General features: G+C 46.0%; 1 protein-coding gene across 1 annotated transcript in view; it reads right to left on the reverse strand.

Moving 5' to 3' along the window:
• The window catches only part of CAND1 (cullin associated and neddylation dissociated 1), a 65,214-nt gene that overhangs the window by 12,017 nt on the left and 40,584 nt on the right, over positions 1-12,613 (reverse strand). The window contains exons 11-14 of the mRNA XM_082255663.1: positions 12,327-12,422; positions 792-961; positions 551-715; positions 280-387 (exon numbers count right to left, since the gene is read on the reverse strand). Coding sequence (XP_082111789.1) covers positions 280-387; positions 551-715; positions 792-961; positions 12,327-12,422 — 539 coding nt within the window. The remainder of the gene's footprint in view (positions 1-279; positions 388-550; positions 716-791; positions 962-12,326; positions 12,423-12,613) is intronic.

The following is a 12,613-nucleotide window of genomic DNA, read 5'->3' on the forward strand; positions in this document are numbered from 1 at the left end:
ACACGTCACTGCGCATGCACCGCCGATGCTCGGGAAAGCCAGTTTGGCTATTCCTGGACAGATGGCGCATGCGCGGTGACATGTTGGCACCGGGCAGTGCCATTTTTAAAAAGTGAGCCAGTGACTCGAGTATAAGCCGAGGGGGGCTCTTTCAGCATAAAAAAAATGCTGAAAAACTCGGCTTATACTCGAGTATATACGGTATCTGTTGATCACTAGCATATCTTAAAGTGATTTGAGAAAAAGCAGACTAAGGATATTGTCACCTATGTTGCATACCTTAGTTGTACAAGTAGCACGTAATGGTTCTACTAGTCTATCCAGCCTTTGCAGTACAGCACTTGGACAGAGTGTGGATAACCTCACCAACATTAAAAATGTTAGCATCTAAAACAAAAAAGAACAAAATAAAAAATTAGTAGCATAAGGAGTAAAATCACCATGTAATATGTCCTACTTCTTTGTAATTGGTTATGTTCAGATACCATAAAAATAAGTTAACTACAGTACAATTACCAACATTCTCATAAAATATCTAAAACATCCTTACCTTTATGTCATAATGATCCTTCAGACCATCTTCAACGTGGTTTAAGAACTCAAAGATGTCCAGTCTGTCCAGACAGCTGTCAAGAAGAGTGTACATACACTCAAAGGCTGCTTTCCGGATATCTAAGCCATCATCAACTGTGTGCTTGAAAGGACCCATCTCGACCTAGAATTGGAAAAGTGTAATTAGTAACAGTGACCAGCAGTTCGTCTGGGAAAACAAACAAATTCACGCTACTAACCTCTCTTATTAGCTCCTTTCTAACTTTTGTTTCATTATACAGATGGGGAAGCACAGAATCAAGCAAGTCTCTGATCAGCGATGGCTTGTTGTGAGCAGCAGAATTAAACGTCACAAGAGCTACTCGTCTGACGTTTAGGTCTGGATCTTCCAGTGTTTTCAGGAAGTCACCTGAAATGCATGAACATTTTATAAACAGATATACTAAAGCAGAACTAAATTCTCAATTAACCACTTCTGGACTGGAAGGTTTTACCCCCTTAGTGACCAGGCCATTTTTTGCAATACGGCCCTGCATTACTTTAACTGACAATTGCGCGGTCGGGCGATGATGCACCCAAATAAAGTTTATCCTTTTTTCCCATAAATATAGCTTTCTTTTGGTGGTAATTGGATCACCTCTACGGTTTTTATTTTTTGCGCTATAAACAAAAAAAGCAACAATTTTGAAGAGAAAATATATATATATATATATATTTATATATTATTTTTACTTCCTGTTATAAAACACAGCCAATAAAAAAATCAAATTATTTCATCAATTTAGGCCAACGTATTCTGCTACATATTTTTAGTAATGGCGGCAATCAGCGATTTTTAGCAGGATTGCGACATTGTGGCAGACAAATGGGACACTTTTTAGGGACCAGTGACGTTATTACAGTGATCAGTGCTTAAAGTTGCACTGCCACTGCACTGGCAGGGAAGGGGTTAACATCAGGGGCAATCAAAGGGTTAGGCATGTCCCTAGGGGGTGTTTGCTAACTGGGGGCGGCAGGGGGTTGGCTCTGACTGGCGGAAGGCAGACATCAGTGTTCCCGCTTAGCAGGAACAAGATCTGTCTTCCGCATTGTCAGAACGGTGATCTGCCTTGTTTACATAGTATATGCTCTTTGAGCAAGGAGGAACAGGATGAGCACTGCCAGAGCCCTACAAAATTACCTCCAGCAGGCCACTGGTGTGAATGTTTCTGACCAAACAATCAGAAATAGACTTCATGAGGGTGGCCCGAGGGCCAGACAACCCTTAGTGGGCCCTGTGCTGAGTGACTGTCCGCCTCTGTGGAGTTCGATTGGCACTTGCCATCGAACACCAGAATAGGCAGGTCTGCCACTGGCGCCCTTTGCTTTCACAGACCGCAGATTCACCCTGAGCACGTGACAGACGCGAAAGATTCTGGTGAAGCTGTGGAGAACGTTATGCTGCCTGTAACATTTTTCAGCATGACCGCTTTGGTGGTGGGTCAGTGATGGTCTAGGGAGGCATATCCATGGAGGGATGCACAGACAAATTCAAGATAGGCAATGGCACCCTAAATGCCATTAGGTTATTGGGATGAACTTCTTGGACCCAATGGCTGGCCTCATGTGGCGAGAGTATGCAGCCTGGAGAATGAAGGAATTAAGTCCATTGAATGGCCCCCCAAGCTCGCCTGACCTTAATCCTATAGAACACCTCTGGGACATTAAATTTCGGTCCATCCAACGCCACGAGGTTGCACCTCAGTCTGTTCAGGAGCTCAGTGATGCCCTGGTCCAGATCAGGGAGGAAATACCCCAGGACACCATCCGTCTCATTAGGAGCATGCCCCGACGACGTCAGGCATGCAAACAAGCACCTGGGGACCATACAAACTACTGAGTACCATTTTGAGTTGCTGCAATTAAATTTTAGCAAATTAGACTAGCCTGTTGCATAATTTTTTTCACTTTGTTTTTCAGGGTGTCTTTGAATTCAGCCCTCTGTAGGTTGATCATTTTCATTCCCATCAAAAGATGCGGCATCCTCGCATTCCTAACATTACCCAGTTCATATCAGTATAGATATCCAGCATGATGATATTTTTCCCCATTAAAATCTGTTGTGCTTTCAAAAGAATTCCTTTATTTTTGAGCAGTGCATATATTTACTGGTTTTAAGCTATTTTTTTTACATTTCTTCTGTTACTTCCTGGCTTCCAGGCCTTAGCAAATTGATGTCCTACATCCCTGAAATATTCAGGAGGGGGAGGGTGTGTCTCAGCTAAGCACACCCTCCTGCCTGCATGCCTAGCCTAAGAGTAGATAGATTCCAGGATCTACATGTTACATGAGAATCATCTGCCCTTACTCAAGATGGCTAAAGCCAGAAATGCTAAAAATGGATTTTTGTAAAATCTTACCGTAAAATCCTTTTCTCTTAAGCTCATTGACAGACGTAGTCCTCCTTGATTAATATCAACTCGGGTTATACTGCCCTCTACAGGAGTAGGACTAGACAGGAAAGAAAACGTTCTGGCCACACCCTAGGGGCAGTCCAAAAGGGCATATCCTCTCACTTCCTGCTACAGCAAATCAGTTGTGTCACAAAGCAGTGTTTAGAGAATTTAACCCAACCCAACTCAAAAACGGAGGGGCGGGTACTACGTCTGTCAATGAGCTTGAGAAAAGGATTTTACGGTAAGATTTTACAAAAATCCATTTTTCTCTGTAGCTCATTGACAGACGTAGTCCTCGATTAATATCAACTCGGAAAGCAGTGCCACAAATGAGGGGTGGGATAATGGAAATCAAAATCCAATCTAGAAGGCCCAACCGGTGCCAACTAGAAGTTTTAAAGGCTCATCAATCACACGATGAGACAACTGAAATTCCAACGGAAAAAAACCCTTGAGGTAGACCACCGGTCTCCTCAAATTGCGGCCTGCAAAACCTTGCGGCCAAATGAGGCATCCGCCGATGCCATCACATCAACTTTATAAAATTTTGTAAAGGTATGAACCGACGAGACCAGGTAGCCGCCTTGCACACCTGGACCACTGACGCCTGATGGCGGTAGGCCCAGGAAGTACTGAGCGCTCGAGTGGAGTGTGCCTTAACAGGGAATGGAGGATTCCGACCCTTAATAGAATAAGCCTGTACCACCGTCTGTCTGATCCATTTGGAGATAGTCGCGGCAGATACAGGCAACCCCTTTCTGGGGCCATCCGTGATCACAAAAGTGAATCCGTCTTACGGAACGATTCCGTAGCCTTCAGGTATACCCTGATTGCCCGCACCACATCCAAGGAATGCAACGCATATTCCCAAGGATGATTGGGCTGAGGACACAAGGAAGGTAGCACAATATCTTCATTCAGATGAAAGTCTGAAACCACCTTAGGAAGAAAGGATGGCTTCGGATGAAGAACTACCTTATCCCTATGAACCACAAGATATGGGAAATGGCATGATAATGCAGCCAGTTCTGACACCCTGCGTGCAGAAGTGATAACCACCAAGGCGGCCACCTTCTGGGATAATGTAAGCAAGGGAATCTCCCTGATTTTTTAAAAGGCAGGTTTCTGCAGAACCGACAAAACCAAATTAAGATCCCAGGGCGGTAAGGGCGTGCGCACTGGCGGAGCCAAGTGCCGCACCCCCTGGATGAAATTCCGCACCAAGGAATGAGGAGCCAGCGGCTTCTGAAAGAAGATTGCTAACGCTGAAAACCTGACCCTTGATAGTGCTCAAGGATAGTTTCTGCTCAACCCCCTTTTGCAGAAAAGCCAAAATTCGGGTCACCAAATAGGTATGTGGGGGAAATCCCAACGTTTCACACCACGCAATATAAGTCTTCCATGTGCGATAATAGACTTTGCTAGAAGTCGCTTTCCTTGCTTTAATTAGAGTAGGAATAACTGAAGCCGACAATCCCCTGTCCTTCAGTACCTGGGTCTCAATGGCCAGGCCGTTAAAACCAGCGACTGTAAAGCACGATGGAAGATCGGTCCTTGAGACCGCAGATCCTCCCTGGACGAAGTCTCCAAGGAGCGTCTGCGACTAGCCTGCCCAAGTCGGTGTACCCGGCTTGACGAGGCTAGCCCGGGAATTACCGGGATAACTGGAGTTCCCTCCACCTCTATCCTGCGGAGAAATCTCAGCAGCAACTTAAGAGGGGGGAAGACATACAGTAGCTGATACTGCCCCTACGGGGCGCTCAGCGCGTCTGCTGCGTCCGCTAGAGGATCGCGGGCGCGAGCCCTGTTGAGCCAACCTGCCAACAGATCCATATCCGGGGTGCCCCAATGAAGGGACAGCTGGTGAAATACCTCTGGATGAAGAGACTATTCCTCTTGATCCAGAATCTGACGGCTGAAATAATCTGCCTGTCCACCCCCGTGATAAATATCGTGGAGAGAACTGGAACAACTGTTCCCCCAATAAAGAATGTTGGCCATTTCTATGGCCGCCAGGGCACTCTTGGTGCCCCTTGGTGATTGACATAAGTCATGACCGTGGCATAGTCCGATTGGATCCGAACCGGACTGCCCTGGAGCTGCTCGGTCCAGTAAATCAGACAAAGTCTGATCGCTCTCAGTTCCAACACCTTTATCGGTAACCTGGAATTTATCAGAAGAAATGACTTCCCCTGGCTGAGCATTGGAGACCGAAGCCACCAGACCAGAGCCTCCCTGGTCTGCTCGCTCAATCGGATCCGATTGTCCAGGGAATCGGGATTCCGATTCCATATGAGAAGAATCTCCTCTTTGGAGAATTCGGGTATGAGACTGGGCAAACGGTACTGCCTCTAAGGAGGCGACCATCAATCCCAGCCAGTTGACGGACAGCAACATCCGAATCATTGACTGAATCTTCTGGAGTTTCTCCGCCTGGAGAAACTCTTGCCAAGGATGTATCCAAAATTAGGCCCAGATAGTTGTCTCCTGGTGGGAACCAGGGATGATCTTTGGGAAAAGCAAAGAAAACGCTGATGTCCTGCGAAGATGGGGATATGAAGATAGGCATCCTAAATGTCTATGGACGCCAGGAAATCCCCCTGATGCAGGGAGGCCACCACTGTATGGATGGACTCCATCTCTTCCAAGACCAGAATTGGACGCACCTAGCCCTTTCTCCTGGGCATTGTGAACAGGTTTGACTAGAACTCCTCCAAGGAATGGGAACTACCACTGCTTGTTGCATCAAGCTGTTCCCCGCAAAGCTTTTTAAGCGACCCGGGGATGTCGAATATTGGAAGGGAAGAATCGCACCGGTGGAAGTAATCGAAACTCGATCTTGTATCCCAACCATATGACCTTGCGAATCCCTTTATCCGGGATTCTGGAAAGCCCTGGATCCGGAAACCGGTGAAGACGTCCCCCCACCCTAGAGATGGGTGGGGCCCATTCTGTCACTCCAACGAGATAACAGTGGCTTTATTTAGTCTGGAAATCGGCGAGTCCACTATTGGTGGTACCGTCCATCTTTGTAATGAGGGATTCCTCAAAATGATAGCGCCTAGCAATGCGTTTGGAAATAGCAGGGGCTCGTTTACGGGAGACCCCATTTGGGCAAGGGAAACCCTTCACCATTTTGGTAGGCTTGCTAGTACCAAAAAAGGAATACGAGTCTCAGCTACCTCTGCCGGTGTAACCTCAAGATTTAAGGTTTCCCGTCAATGACAAGCTCAGAATTCGTATCTGAAGTATCAGATGACATAGGGGTAGGCGGGGGTCGCTCTTCTTGACCCCCGTCCCTGACAGGCTACCTCCACCCGGGATACCAAAGACTCCAAAACTGCTGATAATGCATCATCACAAGTGGGGTACTGGAGGGTCCTGCGGCCACCCCGAGGGGATCAGGTGGGGATACATGAGTGGCAGGGTTCATGTAACAAGACACTTGCCAGCAAACACAAAAAAATTAATTGCAAGAAAAAAACATTTTATTTTTTTTTTAAACTTAGTCCCCCAGCGCAGTAGCGCCCCTCAGTCTACCTGCTTGGACCCCTCAGAAAGAGAGAGAGAGAGAGAGAGAGAGAGAGAGAGAGAGAGAGAGAGAGAGAGAGACCCCAAGGCTCACCTGATGCACAGAAGTTTCTTATCAAACTGCTTCCAGCACTGTTACAGACAGGAAGTCTTTGGCTTGCTTTCCCTGGGCCAAGGAGGCGGCTCCGCCCCTTTACACGCCTTCCGGCGCCTCCCAATTACTCCACGAGGTGTTTGGTCACCTCAAACATGGCCGCCCCCATGCTGGAGGCACGAGCAGGGTTCATACACATTTTCACCAATGAAATTCCATGACTTTTCCATGACTTCACATAAATATTCATGACCTAATGTTTCATGAAATGTCTATGTATACGTGTTAAATAAGAAGAAAATCTATGTCACACCCAGCATATTTTTACTAATATAAATTACAAGCTTTGTAGTGTACAGTGGAATATGAAATATTTATTTAAATAACGCTTGCACAGTAACGACGTTTCATAACATAAACCCTGAGAACCGCTTAGAAATGGATTAACGTAATCCACAGGAGATATAACATAAATCAAGGAGAAGCAACTAAAAAATAAATAAAAAAGTGTCCAGCAACACTGTTCTGAACTTAAAGTGCCATAAATTGACCCGATAACAGTCTTTAACTTCTTCCTATCCACGCTATAGCCGAAGTACCGCTGCAGCGCGGACTCACATTTCCAGGAGGCCGTCTTTAAACGGCATCCCAGAGACAGGCTCCCCGCGCGCTCCCGCAAGCACGCATCGGGGAAAATCTGTGTCGGCCGTGTCCCTTGGACACAGCCAATCACAGATCATGGTAAATGGCCAATCACAGCAGCCATTTACCACGTGATCGGCCCATGCAATGAGAGATGATCTCAAATGTAAACATATGAGATCATCTCTCATCGCCAGTGCTCCTTCCTCACACAGACTGCAGTGTGAGGAAGGAGGAGAGCCAATCAGCAGTAAGGGGACACAGAGGAATGTAATCAGGGCACTGATCATCAGTGCACTGATTACACAAGGTACATTAAACACACTAACTGCCCACAGTGTCCGCCATCAGTGCCCACAATCAGTGCCCATAGTGCTGCCAGTCAGTGCCTGCTCATCTAGGCACTGATAAGCACTGACTGGCAGCACTATGGGCACTGAGTGTGGGCAGTGATGGTGCTGCTCATCAGTGCCACCCGCCAGTGTCCAGCAGTGCCACCTCTCAGTGCCCAGAAGTGCCACCTATCAGTGCAGCATATTAGTACCTCCTCATCAGTGCCCATCAGTGCAGCCTATCAGTGCCACCTCATCAGCGCACATCAGTGAAGGAGAAAAAATTTATTTATTTTCAAAATTTACTCACAGAAAATAAGAAAAACTTTTTTTTGTAAAAAATAAAAAACCCAGAGATGATTAAATACCACCAAAAGAAAGCTCTATTTGTGTGAAAAGAGGACGAAAAATTCATATGGGTTCAGTGTTGCATGACCAAGTCATTCAAAGTGTGAGAGTGCTGAAAGCTAAAAATTGGTCCGGATGGAAAGGAGGTTTAAGTGCACAGAAGGCAAGTGGGTTAACAAGTTAACTTAAACATTGCCAAAAAACAATCAACACCATTTAATTTTTCATTTCTGAAAGCCAGATGCACAAAATGTAATCTTTTAGGCCCAAGCCACAGTCATGAGGTGCAGGCGGACTGGTATGGATGGCACAGATCTGATAATGCACAAATGCGGCACTTACTCTTGGAGAAAGAACAGTAATGGGTGCTCCTGCTTGCCGGAATAAAGCAGTTCAGGCAGTCATGAAGGTGCAGCTGGACACTGATATGGATGGCACAGTTAAATGCACAAAATGCGGCGCTTACTACTCTTAGGCCGAAGCTAACAGTCCCACAAAAATGCAGAAAAGAGTTCACAGAAAGGCGACTCAGGATTGCATGCTTAATAATTTATTGACATTTATTTTTTTACATTCCCCGTATATGACTGGTACATTAGATGTCCTTCCGGGTCCGCGGTATGCCCGTGCGCTGTCACTGGCCAGCAGCAGCCGAGGAGATGATCGTGAACCAATCACTGGCAGCGGGGAGGGCCGGCCGCATGAACGTGATGACGCGGGGGTTCGGTAACCGGAACGGTTACCGCCCCCTTCCGCGTCATCATCACGTTCATGCGGCCGGCCGGCCCGCCCTCCAGTGTCGCTTCTGCTGCCTGTGATTGGTTTGCTGCTGCTGGCCAGTCACATCCAGGCAAACCGCGGCCGGCCCTCCCCGCTGCCAGTGATTGGTTCACGATCATCTCCTCGGCTGCTGCTGGCCAGTGACAGCGCACGGGCATACCACGGACCCGGAAGGCAAATAGTATGTGGCACTGGCAATTTATTAAACATTACTGAATAAAATAATAAATTACACTAAGCATCTGCTCCCCCCGCCGCTCCCCGCTCCTCCCCAGTATATATTTCCATGACTTTTCCAAAACCTTAGTGGAATCCTAAGTTTCCATGACCTTTCCAGGCCTGGAAAGTGTCATCTCCAAATTCCAAAACTTTTCCAGGTTTTCCAGGACCGTATGAACCCTGCACGAGGCTACGCTAATATGGCGGCCTCGTGCGATCTGCAGGAAAATGGCGGCGGCCTGTGTAGGATAGCGGCGGCTTGCAAGCTAGCAGCGGCCTGCGGGATGTGTGCATTCGGCCTGTGCGGCCTGCGGAAGTGCCTCGGCCTGCGGGAGGCTGTGTGGCCTGTGGAAGTGACCGGCTTTCTGGAGGGATGGCGATCTGTGGCTGCAATAACTCAGGCATAGGCATCGGCCTGTGTACACACTAGACAGGTAGGATACCTCTATACCTCAATAGTAATGCCTCTTAGTAGTCTGCCACTGACTTAAGTCATCCTTACAGTCATATAGTGACTTTTAGATAGTCAGCTCCCAAACCAAGCCTCCTGGTTTCTATTCACAAAAATCACACTCAAACTGGGGGATCTGTGACCTGTTATAGGATAGAGGGGAGACCCAGAAAACCGAGTGTCCGACCATCCCAGAGAGGGGCCCGCGTCCACCAACAAACCCGACAGGGGGAGAGGGGGAACATTCTACTCACCATACCGGAACCAGGCGGGCGCCAACTCCTGACAGAACCCCTCTCCACCGGGGTGGGGGGGCTGTCGACCAATACGGACGCCGTGACTCTGTTGGTCATTGGCGTCCAGGCGAGACGTTTAACTCGCAGGGTCAGTCCCCGTCCAGTGGGACTATGTCGTGGCCGACCCAGCGCGGAGCTATGGCCTGCACGCGCTCGTAGGCTGAACTGGGGTGACCACTGGATCTCAACATCCAGTCCGTCGCCCAGTTTCAGCGTACTTGCTTGAAGATCTCAAAGGAACACTGGAGAAAAAAAAGCTGTCTAAAAAAGTATTTCTAAAAAAAAATCTTGCCAGGACCGAAGATCCTAGCAAGGAATCTAGGTCCTTACTCCTAACTAGGGATGCAACGATATCAAAATCTCACGGTACGATACAATTTCGATATTGACCTCACGGTACGATATTTATTGCGATATTGTGGAAAAGCTCATGGTATTGTTAAATAGCTCATGATAGTGTTTGTGATAATAGCGAAAAAATACCGACATTTATTCTGCTTTTGCCAGTCAACAGGCAATTTATTGTTGTATTTATGGATCCATGACAACATAAAACACTGATCACATAGTGCTTTTAAAGTGCAAGTTGTAGTCAGGAACATCAATATTCTGTATAGTAATATTTGGTTGCATAACTGATTCTTCTGTGCAATGTTCAAGTTAAGAAGCAGCTAGAACAATTGTAAACAAACAATAGGCAATTCCCTTTAAAGCGGTTGTATCCCGCTTTTTTACACTTTTACCTACAGGTAAGCCTATAATAAGGCTTACCTGTAGGTACAAATAATATCTCCTAAACCGGCACGGTTTAGGAGATATTTACAGTGCATGCAGCCGCTCGAGCGAGCGGCGCATGCGCTCTGAAGGTCCGGGGGGACCTTCAATTAACTTGCCGGGAGCTTGCCGGAAAAATCACTCCCGCGCGCATGCGCGGGAGTGACGTCATCGCGGCTCCGGCCAATCAGCGCGCTGGAGCCGTCTCTTCCGGCCAATCAGCGCGCCGGAGCCGCCGAACCCGGAAGAGACGACGAGGGATCATGGCAGCGCCCGCATCGATGTCCGGGGGTCCGTGTCGAGGCTTCGTTTTAAGGTAAGTTAAACATAATGGGCTAGTATGCGATGCATACTAGCTCATTATGCCTTTGTCTTGCAGGTTTTTTTTTTTTTTTTATTTTTTTTTTACAGGGTTTACAACCGCTTTAAGTGCAAACAAAGATCAAGTTAAGTCAGGTTTAAATGTGCAAGGCAAATAAAGGCAGCCTTTTAAAACTGGTATTTAGGAACATAACTTAAACTTAAATAAAATAGTCAGTCAAAAAGCCTTTAAAAAAAACACTGACCTATCATTTAGCTTATGTTCACGTTTTTCATCAGAAAGATCAAAATATCTACATTGCAAGAAGAAAAAAAAAAAAAAAACAGTAAAAAAAATCCTTAAACTCTGGTCTATGTAGTGAACAATGATTTGTTCCGCGGGACTGTGTTTATTCCTCTTGCTTTTTGACGGACACCTGTCCTTTTAATATTGTAACCCAACCACGACGATATCGAGACACGACCACGACGATATTGAGACGACCACGACGATACGATATCGCGATATCTTAGATATCGTTACATCCCTACTCCTAACTAGACAGAAAAAAAAAACTGATTTGCTGTAGCAGGAAGTGAGAGGATATACCCTCTGGGACTGTCCCTAGGGTGTGGCCAGAACGTTTTCTTTCCCGTCTAGTCCTACTCCTGTAGAGGGCAGTATAACCCGAGTTGATATTAATCAAGGAGGACTACGTCTGTCAATGAGCGACAGAGAAGTTGTTTTTCAAAGTGATTTCTCAGCAAAATAAAGACATGGATTAATGAGGGAGTTTGCTTTGAATATTAAAAATTAATTATGACAGGGCTCGACAAACCCCGGGCGCCAGGCCGCATTTGCAACTAGAATTAGCGACCTGGCGACTGGGGTGCCCTGCAGAAGGTGTCCTGTCATTTTTGCACGGACTTCCGCGCAGTCCAAAAATTGAGGCCCGGCTTTTCGGCCTACTTGAGATGAGAGAGGATTCCAATGGGGAACTGGCGCTCTCTTGTGGTGGCCGGGAGTAATGACTGTTGTAATGACTGTTTCCACTGCCTGTTTGTTCTCAATGCATTACCATCTCCCTGTCCAGTTAGTTACCTTTGACAGGGAGTGTGGTTATTATTATTAACTTAATTTATTTTTTAAAATGTAAAAAAAAATATTTTTTTTTCCAATTATTATTAAAAAAAAAACTTTAGATGGACCAAAATTTGGCTGGACCAGCTTATCCTGTTGTAAACATAAGCAATTATTACCTGGCTAGTTCTTACTAATACCAATGAAGTTTCTCAATCTTCAGGGAAATACCTTAATGGCACATACACCTTGTAATTAGTGTGACTTTCACATATTATACATTATATTTTTGGTGCAAGTGTCCCTTAAATTCAGTACACAAAGTAAGGACAACAAACATATAAAAGAAGTGAACTGGGATAACAGTCATTTACTAAGCACATATTACTTTCCAAAAATAAGTGTAGGACACATCATAATATGTGGCATCTGAGCAATCTGCATGTGTCCACTGTAATGATCACTTTGGAATCATCTGCTCCTAAACTTACCAATGCAATTCTTCAACAGAGGATCAATGGGCTGAGGATGGTCTGATATTGTAAATTTAACAGCTGTGACTACAGAGCTTCGTGCATAAGATGAACCTAAAAAACATTGCACAACATTAGAAATCTGAAACCACTTATGTTACAGCTAAATTAAAAGCCATTAAAATATACGGTCAAGTCCCTAAAATAAGAATTTCAGAGTAAATACACATTTGAACTTGAGAAAGGCCAGGGACGGCCAAAACTATTGCTGATATTTTTTGTTTACTGGGCTGTGCGAAGAGAAG

This window comes from Pelophylax lessonae, assembly GCF_965119305.1.
Source record: "Pelophylax lessonae genome assembly, chromosome: 4".
NCBI lineage: Eukaryota > Metazoa > Chordata > Amphibia > Anura > Ranidae > Pelophylax > Pelophylax lessonae.